The sequence below is a fragment of the Emydura macquarii genome, unplaced genomic scaffold, assembly GCF_026122565.2.
Source record: "Emydura macquarii macquarii isolate MOO-44397 ecotype Brisbane River unplaced genomic scaffold, CSIRO-AGI_Emac_v2 contig_2531, whole genome shotgun sequence".
Classification (NCBI taxonomy): domain Eukaryota; kingdom Metazoa; phylum Chordata; order Testudines; family Chelidae; genus Emydura; species Emydura macquarii.
Window position 1 is genome coordinate 6548372 of NW_027132668.1, and position 15518 is coordinate 6563889.

Sequence of the window (15518 nt, forward strand, 5' to 3'; positions counted from 1 at the left end):
TTCAAAGTGCTCTAAAATCAGCATGGAGGGTAGGGTTAGTAATCTAAATTTGGGGTCATTTTACCACCCAGTTTGAGATACAGTCCACCAAACAACACAGCTTTTCTTTCGGTTGTCAGATTCTGCCAGAGTTTTTTTGATCAAACTGAGGGTCTCAATTACTCAACATTTACACAGTTGGGGTGTGGCACTTTGCGGAAGCAATATTGGAAACATTATTCCACCTGTAGTCTGGTTCTACAGATAGGCACAAGCCTGATGCTCATGCACCAAATGGATTTGTCTACACATGTGCAGACAGAATGCCCGAGAAACTAATAACTAGCCATGACTCTCAGGACCTGTGTATCTCAAGAAGACATTAAGACATCATGTCCCCTGAACCTGAACAACATCCAGGCACTATAAATTCAAGCCCAACTCTAGCAGAAATCTGAAAATGAAATGTAGACACAATGCTATAATTTGCCTCTGTCAAAGGATGTATTTTTTTATTTTGGGGAAATGTTATCTGAGTAAGCTGAAAATACAGAAGGCATTCAAACTATTCTCAAAAAGAAGATAAATTATACAGTCCAATGCTTGGTAGGAAAGGAGGGGGAATTAGAGGATGGAAGGTTTGAGCTGTGCTTGAGGCATGCCAGAATGATCTGGAATAGTGTTTTGGCATTTGTTGGGGGAGCAAGAACAACATTCGGGTACTTCTGTCCCAATTCCCTACTCCAGAAGGACAGATGGCATCTCAGAACTGCCATTTCTCCTAGTGGAGTGAGCCTGAAAGCAGAAGAGGTGGAGGAGGAGGTGGCTGATATGGAGGTGGCTGGTAGGGCATGTGGGAACGATTAGGGCGAGGGTTGCCTCTCAGCCCCACATTCTCCTCAAACACTTATTCTACTCCAGAAGAAACCCACATCTGCTAAAACTTACAAACCCTTTTACAGTCATCTCATCCTTATACACATAATGCCAAAACATGGTAGCTTCACTTAACCATCATTAAACTCATAGGCCACACTCATCTCTCACCTAACTGCTGACAATCCCAAAGGCAAGAAGACCCATGTATCCCCCTATTGACCCAACCTAGTGCTGAAATAAGGCATACTGGATCTCTCAAGATACACATGCACATCTCTCTCTCTCTCTCTCACACTCACAGCATTAAGGTGAGGGGCTCAGCTCCCAAGACTGCCCCATAGCATAGTTCTGACAAGCTGCTCCAACTAATCCCTCCAATATTCAATACAGCTGCACTTAACACAGTAAATGTAGCTGGACAGCACACAGATAATTCTCAGTGGGCTATTGCCAGCTGTGACACACTGTACCTCAAAGTAGCACTCTGTAACCCCTTGTTCATTACTTGTATATGGTTGTGATTGTTCATACAAAGCATGCCATGTAAGTCAAGATATAATATGAAAGGTCATGATCTGGTAAAACCAAGTGTTCTGTCCAAATATGTATATAGTTAGTATGACGTTATAACATTTTGCTGTATGTTTGTTACTGAAATATGTTATAAATTTGAGAATCTCTACTGCTAGATGGTGAACCACTCTTAGGAGGGTGTTAAACGACCATTAATCAGCAGAGGAGTTGTAATCAAGGGATTTACAATTCAGTAACAGTTGTCCAAACACCACACAATGGGGACTGCTCAACTCTGGGACTCAGCAAAGCCCACCAGGACATGCCTGGGCTAGTATTTTCTAGGCACATGGACTGAAGGTATAAAATAAGGGACAGTGGCTTCATGCCTTTGCCTTTCTCCTCCCCCACCTATGCTGGAAGCAACAAGAATGCTGGGAAGACAAAAACTTCAACTGAGGAGACTGGCTCCAGGTTTAAGGGAGAAGCCTGTGTATTAAGATCTGTAACATCCAGTGGGGTGAGAAAATTGCTTGATCTAAATATTGCCTAGTGCAATAAGGTTTAAGATTTAGATAGAGTGCTTACCTTCTATCTTCTTTGGTAACTATCTCTGACCTTTCATGCCTACCATTATAATAATTTAAAATGTATCTTTCTGTAATTAATAAATCTGTTTTATATTTTACCTAAAACAGTGTATTTTGCTTGAAGTGCTTGGGAAATCTCAGCTCAGCTTATAAAGGCTTGTGTATGTCCTCTCCACATTGAGGGAGGGGGCGGACTGGGTAATAAATTTACACTGATCAGGCTTCTGACCAGGGCAAGATGGTACAGTTCTGGTATGGAAAGCTAGGGAGCTGAGGGGAAATCGGCTGGTGCCTTTCTCTGTGTGATTCATGAGTGGCTCAGAGAGCATTCATGTAATTTAGCTGGGTATGGGGCTCCACATGCTGTTGTGCTAGGTGATAACAGCACTTGGAGGGGTTTGCGGCTTGTCACTAGCAAAGCATTGAGAGACAGCCCAGTCTGGAAAGTTAAGGGATTACAGCAGTACCCCAGTTTCAGGTTGAACCCTGGGGATCCCATCACATCAGCTCCAGGAGGCACAGGTAAGGTTGAGTGGGCATGTACCTTAACTCTTTATTTCCTGGTTTTCAGAAGTTTGAGTTTTTTTTAATTTGATGTTTTGGAAGAGCACAAGATACCATTGGGCAATCTTAACTCTGCATTAATTGTGTTGTTAGTGACTATACAAGAATTTGGGATCTGAATGAAGCAATATTCACAACATATGGGAATTTTTCACACTGATTTTAAAACAGAGGCCCAGTCCTGGCTGCTCTGCATGGATTTTAAAGATCCCACAGTGGGGTTTTTTTTCTTCCAATAAAGAGCAGGATGTACTTGGACAAAATTTCTTCCCCACCTACATTATTGCACAGCACGTCCTGTGCCACGTTGTTCCCCCATCCCAGAAGGGACTACATGAAACCTATAAGGCTAAATTGCTTTAGGAACTTCAAAAAGAAAGGTGCTAGAAAAATGTGAGACGTAATTATTATAGGAAGCACTAACAGCACAGCTTATTATTAAGGTTGTCCAACACATCCCAGTATAAGGCCCTGATTTCAACTGCTTATAACTTCACAAAATTTTAACCATTTGGGCCAAAATTTTCCATGCTGGTTATCTGCCTCAGCCTATTTTTTTAAGTTATATCTAACAATAAAGTTATTAAAAACACTTTTTTCCATTTGCAATTTAAAAAAATTCTAGTGAGCTTTTTTCCAGTGCACAGGATGAACAGCAATATTCTGTTTTCACCTCCTTGATCAACGCATGGCGCTAAGCCTTATTTACTGCACATTATTTAAACCCTGCTCTGAAGACAATTCCTAATTTCCGTACTGGCTTTTCTATGACATCTATCATAGAATTAGAGTGCTTCAAACATGAAAAATAACATAAGCATGTAGGCACAAATTAGAAACGCCAAGGCATAAAAAGAGATTAAACTAACTAAAGACAAAAGGGTAACAAAGAAAACATTTTACAAATACATTAGAAGCAAGAGGAAAACCAAGGACAAAATAGGCCCATTACTTAATCAGAAAGGAAAGACAATTATAGAAAACACAGCAATTACTGAAGTTTTTAATGCCTTTTTCATTTGTTTTCACCAAAAAGGTTAGCAGTAATCGGACAACTTGCAGAGTGAATATCAGTGGAAATAAGTAGGATCTGAGGCTAAAATAGGGAAATAACAGGTTAAGAATCACTTAGGGCTGGTCTACACTTAAAACTTGTACCAATACAGCTGTGCTGCTGTAAGAGCACTTGTGTAGCTGCTCTTAAAACCACCTAAACGAGCAGCAGTAGCTATGTCGCTGGAAGATGCTCTCCTTCCAACACAGCGCTGTCCACACGAATGCTTATGCTGGCAAAACTTATGTCGCCCAGAGGAGGTGTTTTTTCACATCCCTGAGTGACAAAAGTTTTGCTGGCATGAGTGGTAGTGTAGACAAGGCCTTAGATAGGTTAGATGTCTTCAAGTGAGCAGAGCCTGACAAAACACATCCTAGAAGAGTTAAAGAAGTGACTACTGAAGAGATCGGTGTGCTACTAGGGATTTTCTTTGAGACCTGGTGGAGGACGGGAGAGATCCCAGAGGCCTGGGAGACGCAAATCAAGTGTCTATCTATAAAAAAGGAAATAAGGACAAGCCAGGGAATTTATAGACCAGTCAACTTAACTTCAGCACCCAGAAAAATAATGCAGCAGGGACCCTCCAGGTCACACTGCAATCACTGCCCGGACGGGGGGCACGGGGCCACCCAGTGCCCCCTCTGAACCCCTGAAACGGCAATAACGGCCGGAGCCCTTCGCTGTGACGCTATTTGGCACGACACAGAAACACGCACGCGCGCGCACCTAGCCCGCGTGTCTCTCTCTCTCTCTCTCTCCAGCGCAGACCGTTACACGGCCGGCTCGCGCTCCCACCCGCCCGCCGGCCCTAGGGACACGCCCCGCTGCTAGGGCCCCCGGTCGGAGGGAGACACGCCCCAGGCCCCGCCCGGCGGCGCACATCTCCGGCGGCGGGCCCCGCAGGCAGCCAGCCGCTCACACGGCGTGGGGGGCTTCACTCTGAGCGAAGGAAGAGGCTGCAAGGTTAGGTGCTGCCGGCCGCGCCGTCCCGCCCCGCTCACCTGGTCTATGTACTGCCGGACCCGCTTCCTCAGGCGCTCCAGGTTCATTTCCCTGCGCGCGCGAGTGGGGTGGCCTCGGGGTGGTCCGCACGCGCCGCTCGCTCAGGTAACGGCCTCGCTATCACACGCCAAGCCCAGGCTCCCACCAGCCGCTCGCTCTCGCTCTCGCTCTCTGCCGGCAGCTCTAGGCGTCCCGCGTGGGAATGTCCCTCCTTCCGGTGTCACGCTCAAACTCATTCCCCTCAGAAACGCCTCCCCGCACGGACGGTTCCTAGAGCGCGCAGAGCCGGCCGCCGCACCAGACGACGGGACGGTGGCGGCTGCGGTTGCTCGGCGCTGTCCAGCTCGCTCCTGAGGCGGGGCCCTGGAAGAGGAAAGTGGGGGCGGAGGAGGGTGACCCACTACAACCCTGCGCTGCCAATGCTTGTGACGTTACTGCCCTGTTGCTCTGAAGGCTCCAGCTCCTGGAGTCCTGTTATTCAGGCAGAGCCTCCGCATTCATCACAAGATACACCCCCCAGTCCCAGCACAATAGGGAAAGCTTGACCCTCGGCACCCTAAACTAAGACACAATTGAAGAGAAACAAAGTTCCTAAAGTGCAGTGGTGTTAGGGTGACCAGAGGTTCTGCTTTTCTAGGGACAGTCCCAATATTTGGGGCCTTGTCTTTATACAGGTGCTTATTATGGCCCCTCTCTCTTCCCCGCCACTGATTTTTCACACTTGCTAGCTGGTCACCCTAAGTGGTGGTGGTGGTATTGTTATTTATTTAATCCTATGGTATCTTTGAAGGCCTGACTGGGGGGTTGTGAATGCTGGGAATTGGCACTATTCAGCACCTTACAAAGTATTGATTATTAATAGGGGATAACTTTTCCTCCTCCTCTGTTACTTCCTACTCAATTTAAAAGGTCCAGGGAATGCTGAGTGAGGGCTGAACTCCTTCCCCAGCAACAGCACACTTGTGCTACCTGCTGTGCGTTAGTATTAATGACTAGAATAGCTCTCTTCCTGTGGCATTATTTAATCTGAAATACGAACCACTGTTGTGCAGAGGCATGGCAGTGATATTGGAAAAGGCAGTTTTGGGCTCACAAGTGACCCAACGCTGAAAGAGCAGTTAGTCCACATAGCAAATGGCTGGCTGTGGCTGGGAATGCAAATCAAAATATTTTCTTGGCATTGGGTCAAGTGTGCCACAAAATGATGGGGAAAATAATTTTTCAAAAGAATGTCATAGCATTAAGGCCAAGACTGGAAAATAGTAATGACGAGATGCAAATGTCCTTGTGATGACTGGAAAGTAAAGTGTTGTAGATGTGCAAATACTGCTCAACTGTAATGGCAGAGTTATATCCTTCAGATTAGATGCTGGAGCACAATGGTATTGTCACACTTACTTCTGCACCACCTTCCCCTCCCTGGCTCCAGGGGCAGTAGCCCACTCAACAACCTGTAAGGCTGGTCTCTCCCCCGTGATGCCCCCACTCCCATTACTATACCACCCTCACTTCTGCACTACTGTTGGTGGCGGTGCTGCCTTCAGAGCTGGGCTCCTGGGCAGCAGCTGGCCAGCTCTGGGAAATCTGATTGCCCCAACAATAGCCAGATTTCATGGGGGAGACCAAATTTCATGGTCAATGATGCATTTTTCATAGCCTTGAATTTGGTAGCGCCCTAGTAACAGTAAAGTGTTTTGTTTTGTTTTTGCTTTTCTTCCAGCTGCATTTGTAAGTCGGATATTTGTTGATGTTTAAATAACTGCTGTCAAGTGGGAAGCAAAGTTCCTGTTCATTTGTCCATTAGCTTATATAATAGGCAGGTCAATTCTTTTATTAGTTTTTCCCTTAGATCCATTTAGGCTAGATAATAAGCTTTATTGTCTTGTTTAGCTTTTTTGAAAAGATTTTTAATTGTCTGAATAGTTTCTTTGGCCATCTCAATACCCTATGATTATTTTGGCACAGAGATGATGTGCTTAAACTTGTTGATTTTAACAAATTCTTGAAGTCTGTTGTTTATTTATTTATGTATTTATTACCGTAGCATGAATCATGGACCATGGCCTGTGTTAAGTGCTGTACAAACAGAACAAAAGATGGTCCCTACCCCAAAGAGCTTGCAATCTGTTGTCTGTAATCAAGTATTTCGTATCGTGTGTGGTGTGTGATTTGATATAGGTAAATATCATTCCACTGATTATGTCTTATAGTTTTAATAGTGCCTATCTGAATATTGGATCCTTTGCTATCACTACTACTTATCTGAATTTGACAATATGTTACACTATTTCATTTTTATATTTATTAACATTATTTTCAAGAGACGTTGATACGTTACTGCTTTGTAAAAGGAATCTGTCATGTGACATTGTCAAAATGGTCCAGTAAGCCAATTAAAAAACAGTTTTGCAGAAGCAGATGCTGTAAGCTAAAATTTTAATGGTCTTCTGTTTTTTTTCATTTTCCTCTAAAACGGTTTTTCCCTGCAGAGCATCTGAATTGCCTCAAAAGGTTTGCCCTATTTCTTTTTCTCCAAATATCTGTATTTATAGCTTCCCAGTGTTGGCAAATACCTCTGGTTTCATTTTTCCTGTCTCAAAATATCCTTTTTGAGGTGGATGGTTGTTAATGTTATGGGATACAATTGAAGCTGTTTCCATTCATTTCAATTATTTTTGTATATCAGATTTTACCTATTGAAAGACTTTCCTTCCTTCATAAAGAAGCTTCCTCATTTGTGTTTGAGCAGTATTGTAATTGGAGCAGAGGTGCTGTACTAGGCCCTTCATAATGGGGAATATATCAGACCGGCCATGTTTGCCTGAAACATCTTCACCTTATAGGCAGATGTTGGTCCTGATGGGAAAGTGCTAAGAGGGTTCTGCTGGCTCACTGAGGCAGATGGGTCACATCCCTAAGGAAAGAGGGAGTGGTGAGAGAGATTCTAGAGTGTGGGTTGAAGTCCTTCAATGGAAACATCAGGAACAGCTAACTTTGGGGAAAGGGTTTGCTTACCTTTATGTTGAATTAATAAAGACAAACTCCAGGGAGTTTTGACACTATGTAGCATATGGTTTGTGTTTGAGATCTGCTTGGGAGTGGAGTGGCCCTTGCTCCCATGGAGATGGCTTAGGCATCACAAATGGTTCCATTAGTTGTCTTCTACCAGCATTCTCTTAGAAAATACTTGCATTTTCAGACAGGAGTAAACACCTTGCTCTGGTCTGTGAATGCTAGATGGGCTGAGTAATATGATATTGTTTTTTATAATGGACTCTTGAATCTACTGTTTGACTGTTGTTTTTGGAAGACTCTTGCCCACAATATACTAACCTAATTTTATGCTTATTCCAGGCTGTTTTACTTGGATTTATCTTCTGGGTTTTTTTATATTGTTAACCGTGGGTTGTAAATGTATTATTGTTTAATTCCCCTTTAAATTAAAGAATTATTTTCTTTACTTGTTCTTTCAGGCTGACTTTGATCTGTTACAATGTTATAAATCCAGAGTAACTCTAGTGACCTTTAGAGATTAATTATGGAGTTATACCAGTATATGTGAAATCAGAATCTGACTCTTCTTCAGAATGGATTCTTTTTTTAATGGAAGTTTTGTCCTCTTCTATATCACTCACACTATATTTGTATTTAATGATTTTATATATTTATCACATATGTTTTATTTATTATATATACCAAAGGTGTTTTAATCATTCTCCCTTGGAAGCAAACAAAGAAAAAGATACTCTAAAGAAATGAGAGGGTTTTTTTTTTTTTTATCACAATAAAATATGAAAGTTTGTGGATAAGTCCATTTAGAAACAAAAAATTAGGGCAACAAAAGGCAACCCTTTGTGTAGAGGTCATACTTAAGACAAGCTGAGGACATGTCTACATGTACAGCGCTGCAGCGGCGCAGCTCACCGATACAGCTGCACTGCTGCAGCGCATCTGGTGAAGATGCTGTATGCTGATGGGAGAGAGCTTCCCTCCCCCCCCCCCCCAGCATAAAAAAACCCACCCCTGTGAGCAGCATTAGCTATGACAGCAGGAGAAGCTCTTTCACCAACATAACACACTAGTGCTTATCTCAGTGTAACTTATGTCACTTAGCAGGGTGGAACATTCATACCCCTGAGCTATATACGTCGGGGTGTCAAACTCATTTGCTATGGCGGGCCAGATTTGAATTAAAAGTACTTCAGGTGGGCCGTACATACCATAAATTGAAATACTAGGCATAACCATTTTTATGTAGTATTGTATTTTATTTGCTAGATATCAGGCCCAAGACCATACTGTCCCTCTCCCGCCTTTTGGAGCGCTGTGTTTCGTGCACACAGCGCTCCACGTGCTGCCGCCAAAGTACACAGATCTCGTGGCAGCGTGTGACGCTGCGACATCTCGCAGCACTGTACCCTCTGGCGGCAGCACGCGCTATCGCGACATCTCGCGGCGTTGTACCCTCTGGCGGCAGCGTGCGATGCCGCCAGAGAGCACAATGCCATGAGATGTCGCAGCAGCGCGCGCTGCCACTAGGGGCCGGACCAAAAAGGTTGGCGAGCCGTATGTTTGACACCCCTGATATAAGTTATACTGACATAAGTGGTAATGTAGACATAGCCTGAGTTGTCACTTTGTTTAAATTAATGAGATTGTGCAGGTGTGCATGTAAGAGGATAACTTGACCCTAGGGGTCAAAGTTTTTTCTTAATTGGGATTTACATTTCAGTCTTCTATTCCTTAGACTGCTCTGTGGGGTACTTTAATGGGCTATGTAGGCTAATAAGCAAAATAAGATTGAAAAGGATACCAGAGACAGAGGCTCAGCCTAAAAACAGTTAAGGTGACAAGCCAAACTAGATATACTGGGAAGAAAGATTAGATGTTTTGGGCTTGCTCTGTTCTCAGTCTAGTATTTTTTTACTTTTCTTGGTGCACGCAGCCATGAAAACTTGCTACTGCTGCTGTTGTAATTTCCAACTTGAATGGACCATGACTAAAGTTAAGATTTTGTCATGGTTATTTTTAGTAAAAGCCAGGGACAGGTCACGGGCAGTAAACAAAACTTTACGGGAAGTCCATTATGTGTCTGTGACTTTTACTAAAAATAACAGGGTGGCAGCTGGGAGCTGCCAAAGAGGGGAGGAGGGGGGACAGTGGCTGGGAGCTGGGGTGGGGGGCCCTGCTGTCTGCTCCAGGGTTCCCCAGTGGTGGCTTAGGATTGTGGAGTCCCCCAGCCGCTCACAATAGCTGGGGGCAGTGGGGTTCCCCTGCTGTGCCTGGGAGCACCTGTGGTGGCTGAGAGGTCCAGGGCCTCAGCCATCAGCCGCTGCGGGTGGTGGGGACCCTGGAGCTCAGAGCTGCCGCAGGCAGCCGAGGGACCCCAGGGCTCTGACGTACCCCCACTGCCCGTGGCTTGGTGCTGTGGGGCTGCCGCCTTCACTGGTTCAGGGATCCAGATTCCGGGGTCCCCACATAGTGGTTTGGGGCTGCGGGGTCAGCTGCTGTGGATGGTGGGGACCCTGGAGCTCAGACTGCCGTGGGTGGCAGAGGGACCCCAGAGCTACAAGGTCGTTCTGCTGCCCTCAGCTTGGAGCTGTGGGGCCTACCCTCTGCCACCCAGTATCTTGGATCTGTGGCCTTCCCCACTGCATCTGTGAGCTGTGTGCCTCCCTCCACCCCCGCTGCCCAAGTGTCTGTGAGCTGCGGGGCCCTCTACAGCTGCTGAGAGCTCTGGGGATCCCCGCCATCAGCCGCCGTCCCCGGAAGGTCCCTGCAGTTCCCAGATGTTAAAAAGGATAATTTCATAGAATCATGGAAGATTAGTGATGGAAGGTATTTCAGGAGGTCATGCAGTCCAACTCCCTGCTCAAAGCAGGACCTACCCCAACTAAATCATGCCAGCCAGGGTTTTATCAAGCTGCCCTTTAAAAACCTCTAAGGAAGGAGATTCCACCACATCCCTAGGTAACCTATTCCAGTGCTTCACCACCCTCCTAGTGAAAAAGTTTTTCCTAGTATCCAGTCTAGACCTCCTCCACTGCAACTTGAGACCATTGCTCCTTGTTCTGTCATCTGAACAGTACAAAAGATCAGATCTGGAGAAGGGAATCTGGTCTTATTATTATACAGTAAAACCTCGGAGTTATGAACACTTAAGGAGTGGAGGTTGGTTGTAAGTCTGAACATTGACTTAATACAACTTTGAAACTTTAAAATGGCTAAAAGCAGCATTTTTCTTCTGCACACTAATTTAAATGAAACAAGCAGAGTTTTCTTGCCTTGTCAAATCTTTTTTAAACTCGCCTTTATTTTAGTTTGTTTTAACACAGTACTATGCTGTACAGTATTTGCTTTTTTTGTCTCTTATGCCTAATTGCATACTTCAGGTTCCAAGTGAGACGTGTGGTTGACCAGTCAGTTCGTAACTCTGGTGTTCATAATTCTGAGGTTCTACAGTACATTTATTTTGGAATTAATGTAAACATTGTTTGTTTTATTTTGGGGATTCAGTTCCCAGCATAGCACCAAGGTGATAAGAAAGAGGTAAGAAATCCTAGTTGGCCTGGAGTCAGAACAGGTCTGTGATTTACCAGTGTGGTCTCCTTAAATATAGTTATTCTCTTCCTGACAATGGTTCTTCACTCAATTTGATCAGCTGCCAGAATTTTTAAATATTAGAAGCAGTGTTAGCATCTTTAAGTGATTTCTTAAAATGAAGATAAGAACCTTCATGTATTTGATTACCAATGACCTTCTTTAGAAGATATTCAGGGGGATTTTGAATGATGTCTACAGCCTGATGCAACTAAATTTCCTTACCAAGAGCAGGAGCACCTCATAGCTTTGAGTGATGATAAAGTTTACCTGTGGAAGTAGTCATACTGGTTGATGTTGAGTATCATTCTGTGGCAACACACGTGGATGTCATCAGTCTTCCTGACCTGATGCATTTGCAAGGTGACATTTTGGAGCAACAGTTTGCAGCTACAGAATGTATTGTAAATATAATTCTGCAAATGAATGAAAAGAAGTGTTAAGATATTCTTATTTACTTTGGGCCCACTCCAAAGCTCATTCAGAGTCTTTCTACTGATTTCATTGCCTTCCGTAAGCTTCAGCTTAAAGTCTTACCATCCTAAATGTGCTGTGTTTCTGCTCACTATTTAACAACCATCTCGTCATGCCCTTGCAGTTGCTGCATTTCAGCAGTGGTTGATTCTCATATATATAATTTTATAGAGTATTTTGTGTACCTTATATTTAGCTTGAACCATCCAAATAAAATATGAAAATGTTTATTCATACCTCACATAAACAGCCTATGTGCCTTTTTATAACTTCTTAATATGTGTGACAACATTTTAAATTAAACAAGTTCTGCAAAACAGCACATTCTACACATTTTTGTCTAGAGTGGCAGTGGTTTGTTAGGAAAGGAACATGGGACAAGGTGTTGAGGCTTGTATCAAAGCTAGCGTATAGAAGTTTAATTTCCCATCTAGTCCATCCTGTAGCCTAAATACAGAGAGTTTGAGAATGCTGACAGAACTTCCATAATCAGATTAAAAGGCATTTAGGGAAGGGACTGTTGCTACCTTGCCTAGGATAATGGGGCCTAGATATTGATTGGCACTTCTGTAATATATGTAAGACAATCATCTCCTGCTTCAAGGATAGAGTCCCAGGCTTCAGTTCAATGATGATTTGCTAGTGTGGACATTTAACTGCTTTCTAAAGAAGCTCCATCATGGGCAGAAAGCAAGAAAGGAGACTGAGATTAGAAACAAGACAAACTAGTTGTAAACTTCAAAGAGATTTTTCTACGAAAGTGTGTTCTGTAGAGCTCTTTGTCTAGCTTGACTTGTTCTCTCTTTTGGAAGATTTATGTGCAGCTTTTATGAAAGAGGTCATGTGTAACACTGTACTTATCTAACCTGACTAGATCTTGGTTTTGAGTGTTTTCTGGGAAACATTTGGTTGGGGGTTTTTTTTAGATGTTTTGGATAATAAAATAGTGAGATAAGGCACTCCAGGGCCAGTTTCAGCCACTGAATTGCAGCTGGAGAATTTATCAGCTTATAGAACGTGAATAGATTCTTCAATACAGCACATCAGTAAAACAAAAAAGGAGATTTAAAAAAAAGTAAAATATACTGAATTATTTTAAAATGGTGTTTAAAGACTCCTGTTTAAAATTAAAGGATACTGAAAAATAGAGAGACAGATTGTATTTCTGGGGACAGTCAGTCACCTTTCAGGGGAGATTTAGGTTTGTTCAAAGAACAATGAGATTTAAAAAAAAAAAAAAAAAAACAGAACTGCAAACAGTTCTGTTTTTTTTTTTTGTAAACTCTCATTGTTCTTTGAACAAATTTAAATCATTCTTCTGAAAGGTGACTGACTGTCCCCAGAAATACAATCACACTATGCTAATGCATGAGGGTCAGAAAGTGCCAGTGACCTATCTATCCTGAGTGCTGAAGTGTCAGCTGGTAGGTGCGTTTGTGGGAGATAGTTTAAAAATATAAGTAACATTCACAAAAACAAATCATAAATAGTTATGAATAAATTACATTGTAAGAACTAAGAGAAAAGAAATACCAGGTTATTTTCAAAATGTCGAATGACATTATAATTTTCTGATGAATAAACCATACCAATATATTAAAGTATTAACACAACTGGTAAAAACACCTGTTATAGGTTTCTTAAGAGTATTGTTATTTAGTATTGTTATACTATTCTGCAGTAGAAACTTTAATTTGGTCTGTAACATAACAGAAAAACAGAGACAAAAGATCAGTCATTAAAGGCCAGATGGTGATTTATACCATTGGAAGTACCTGAGTAAGCGCTTCCCAGCATGAGTAAGGGCTCCATAATCTGGTGCTAAAAAAGGGAGAGACAAAATCTATCAAGTTCTGCACGTAGCTAGCCTATATAACCATGTCATCTTATTACTGTTAACCTTGTCCTTCTCTTCCCCTATTGGTTGCTATCTCACTTTTTGCATCTTGTCTTAAAGTAGATAGTAAATAAGCTCTTTGGAGCACGGACCAAATCAACCAATGTGTTCATATGGTATATAGCATAATAGGATTCTAATCCTGACTATGGACTTTGTGTGCTTCCACAGTATAAGTAATATCACCCATTCCATATTTTTACTAGGACAAAAAGTTTTAAGGAGGAGAAGAGGAAATAAAAAGGACACCTGGAAGTAACTGCAATCTACATGTACTGCTGGCTTTGCTAGCACAGCTTCTAAATTGTTTGAACCAACAATTCTCTGCTTAACAAGATGCACGTTTATTTAGTTTGAAGTGTAGACCTGGAGATTTAAGAATGTTCTGTGACTGCTCGTTGTGTATTTTCCAAATGGTCTGCTCTCAAACCCAGTATTTTTATTTAAAAGAAGCAAATACACTCATTCTTATTGAGTACAAGTGGATCCACACCTGCCTGGGAAGATTCTCCTCCCCAATACAGCTAGTCACAAAAGGCGTTGCATCTAGCCAGACCACTGGTTCCAGCTGTCTAGGGTAAAACCATTGAGAGTCTTGTGAAAAACCTATAGGTAAGCATCAAGTGTATAAGGAAGCCTGATTAATTTGAAGCATGGTGTAAGGTTAATGCTACCAGGGAGCATATAAAGCTCATGACAAGGAGGTGAAAAAATATAGCCTAACTTCAACTGAAGCCCCACTTACTAAGACTACTTACTAGGAATACCAACTTCATGATAGAAGCGAAAGCATTATAGTTCAAAACTGGGGAGTATTACTAAAAGGATATTTTGTCGTCCATTAAATAGCCATGATCTAGGGCTGGAGAAATGATTTAAGCCAGAGTTGGGGACTTAAAAACCCTGACGTTTACCAAGATCGAACAGGCATTTTTCCTACTCTGTAGCACTCTTGATCCAATTAAAGAGCAACTGTTCAAGCTGTGTCAGACTTAAGATTTTAAAAGATGATCTCCTGCCCTCTAGTGTTCAAGAGGTTCTCCATTGCTGTGCAGTGTTTTGCCTGGTTTTCAGAACACTTTCCAGTCTTGCATCAATTGATTAATTAACATTACAATTTTCTTATCCTGCAGTCTTTCTGAGCACCAGTGACTGATATCTGTTTTAATTGGTTTCTTTTTTTCCCTTTTGAAAGTCTTTCAGTCTAATTGGTGTGTCCAGATTTGTATTATGAATTTTCCATATGTCCCTCATTTTGAGATAACAGAAATGCTGGTCATGATGTGCAGCGTAGGCACCAGACTGATGTAAAAGGTACAAGCAGATAGGTGTATTTTAAGTACATGTAAATTACTAAAAGGAGGGGTTTATGTATCCTGTACCCCAAACTTGTATTTAAAAAGGTGATTCCCAATGGTGAATATGCTATTTATCCATAAATAACTGGGTTGGTGGCTTCTGGGAATGAGAAGGGAATTTGGTCTCTCTAGCGGGGCCACTGGATGATTAAGGTGCTAACGGCGCACTCAAGGAAGACAAGGCTGTTTTGTGACGTTAAATTAATTCTTTGCATTGGTTTTTGCTGCAGAGGATATTGAGGAGATCCCAGCACCTGAGCCGTTTTTTTTTTTTTTAGATGATAAATCTGAGGAACTGTCACAGATTAAGGTGTCAGTAGAGGAGGTTTTGGAACAAATTGATAAACTGAACAGTAATAAATCACCAGGACAAGATGGTATTCTCCCAAGAGTTCTGAAGGAACTCAAATATGAAATTGCAGAACTACTAACTGTGGTATGTAACCTATTGCTTAAATCAGCCTCTGTACCAGATAACTGGAGGGTAGCTAATGTAACGCCTATTATTAAAAAAAGGCTTCAGAAGCAATCCTGGCAATGACAGGCCAGTAAGCCAAACTTCAGTACCAGGCTAATTGGTTGAAACTATAGTAAAGAACAAAATTATC

At 42.5% G+C, this 15518-nt stretch overlaps 1 protein-coding gene and 1 long non-coding RNA gene across 3 annotated transcripts in view; one reads left to right on the top strand and one right to left on the bottom strand.

Moving 5' to 3' along the window:
* The window catches only part of CDC16 (cell division cycle 16), a 65974-nt gene extending 61259 nt beyond the window's left edge, over window positions 1-4715 (bottom strand). For both annotated transcript variants that reach the window (XR_010922714.1, XM_067563638.1), the window contains exon 1: window positions 4581-4715. Coding sequence is in view for 1 of the 2 variants with exons in the window: in XM_067563638.1 (XP_067419739.1) it covers window positions 4581-4628 (48 nt within the window). In the remaining variant the exon portion in view is untranslated. The remainder of the gene's footprint in view (window positions 1-4580) is intronic.
* The window catches only part of LOC137163426 (uncharacterized), a 42383-nt gene continuing 31350 nt past the window's right edge, over window positions 4486-15518 (top strand). Inside the window, exon 1 of the long non-coding RNA XR_010922715.1 lies at window positions 4486-4686. This is a non-coding gene — a long non-coding RNA (uncharacterized lncRNA). The remainder of the gene's footprint in view (window positions 4687-15518) is intronic.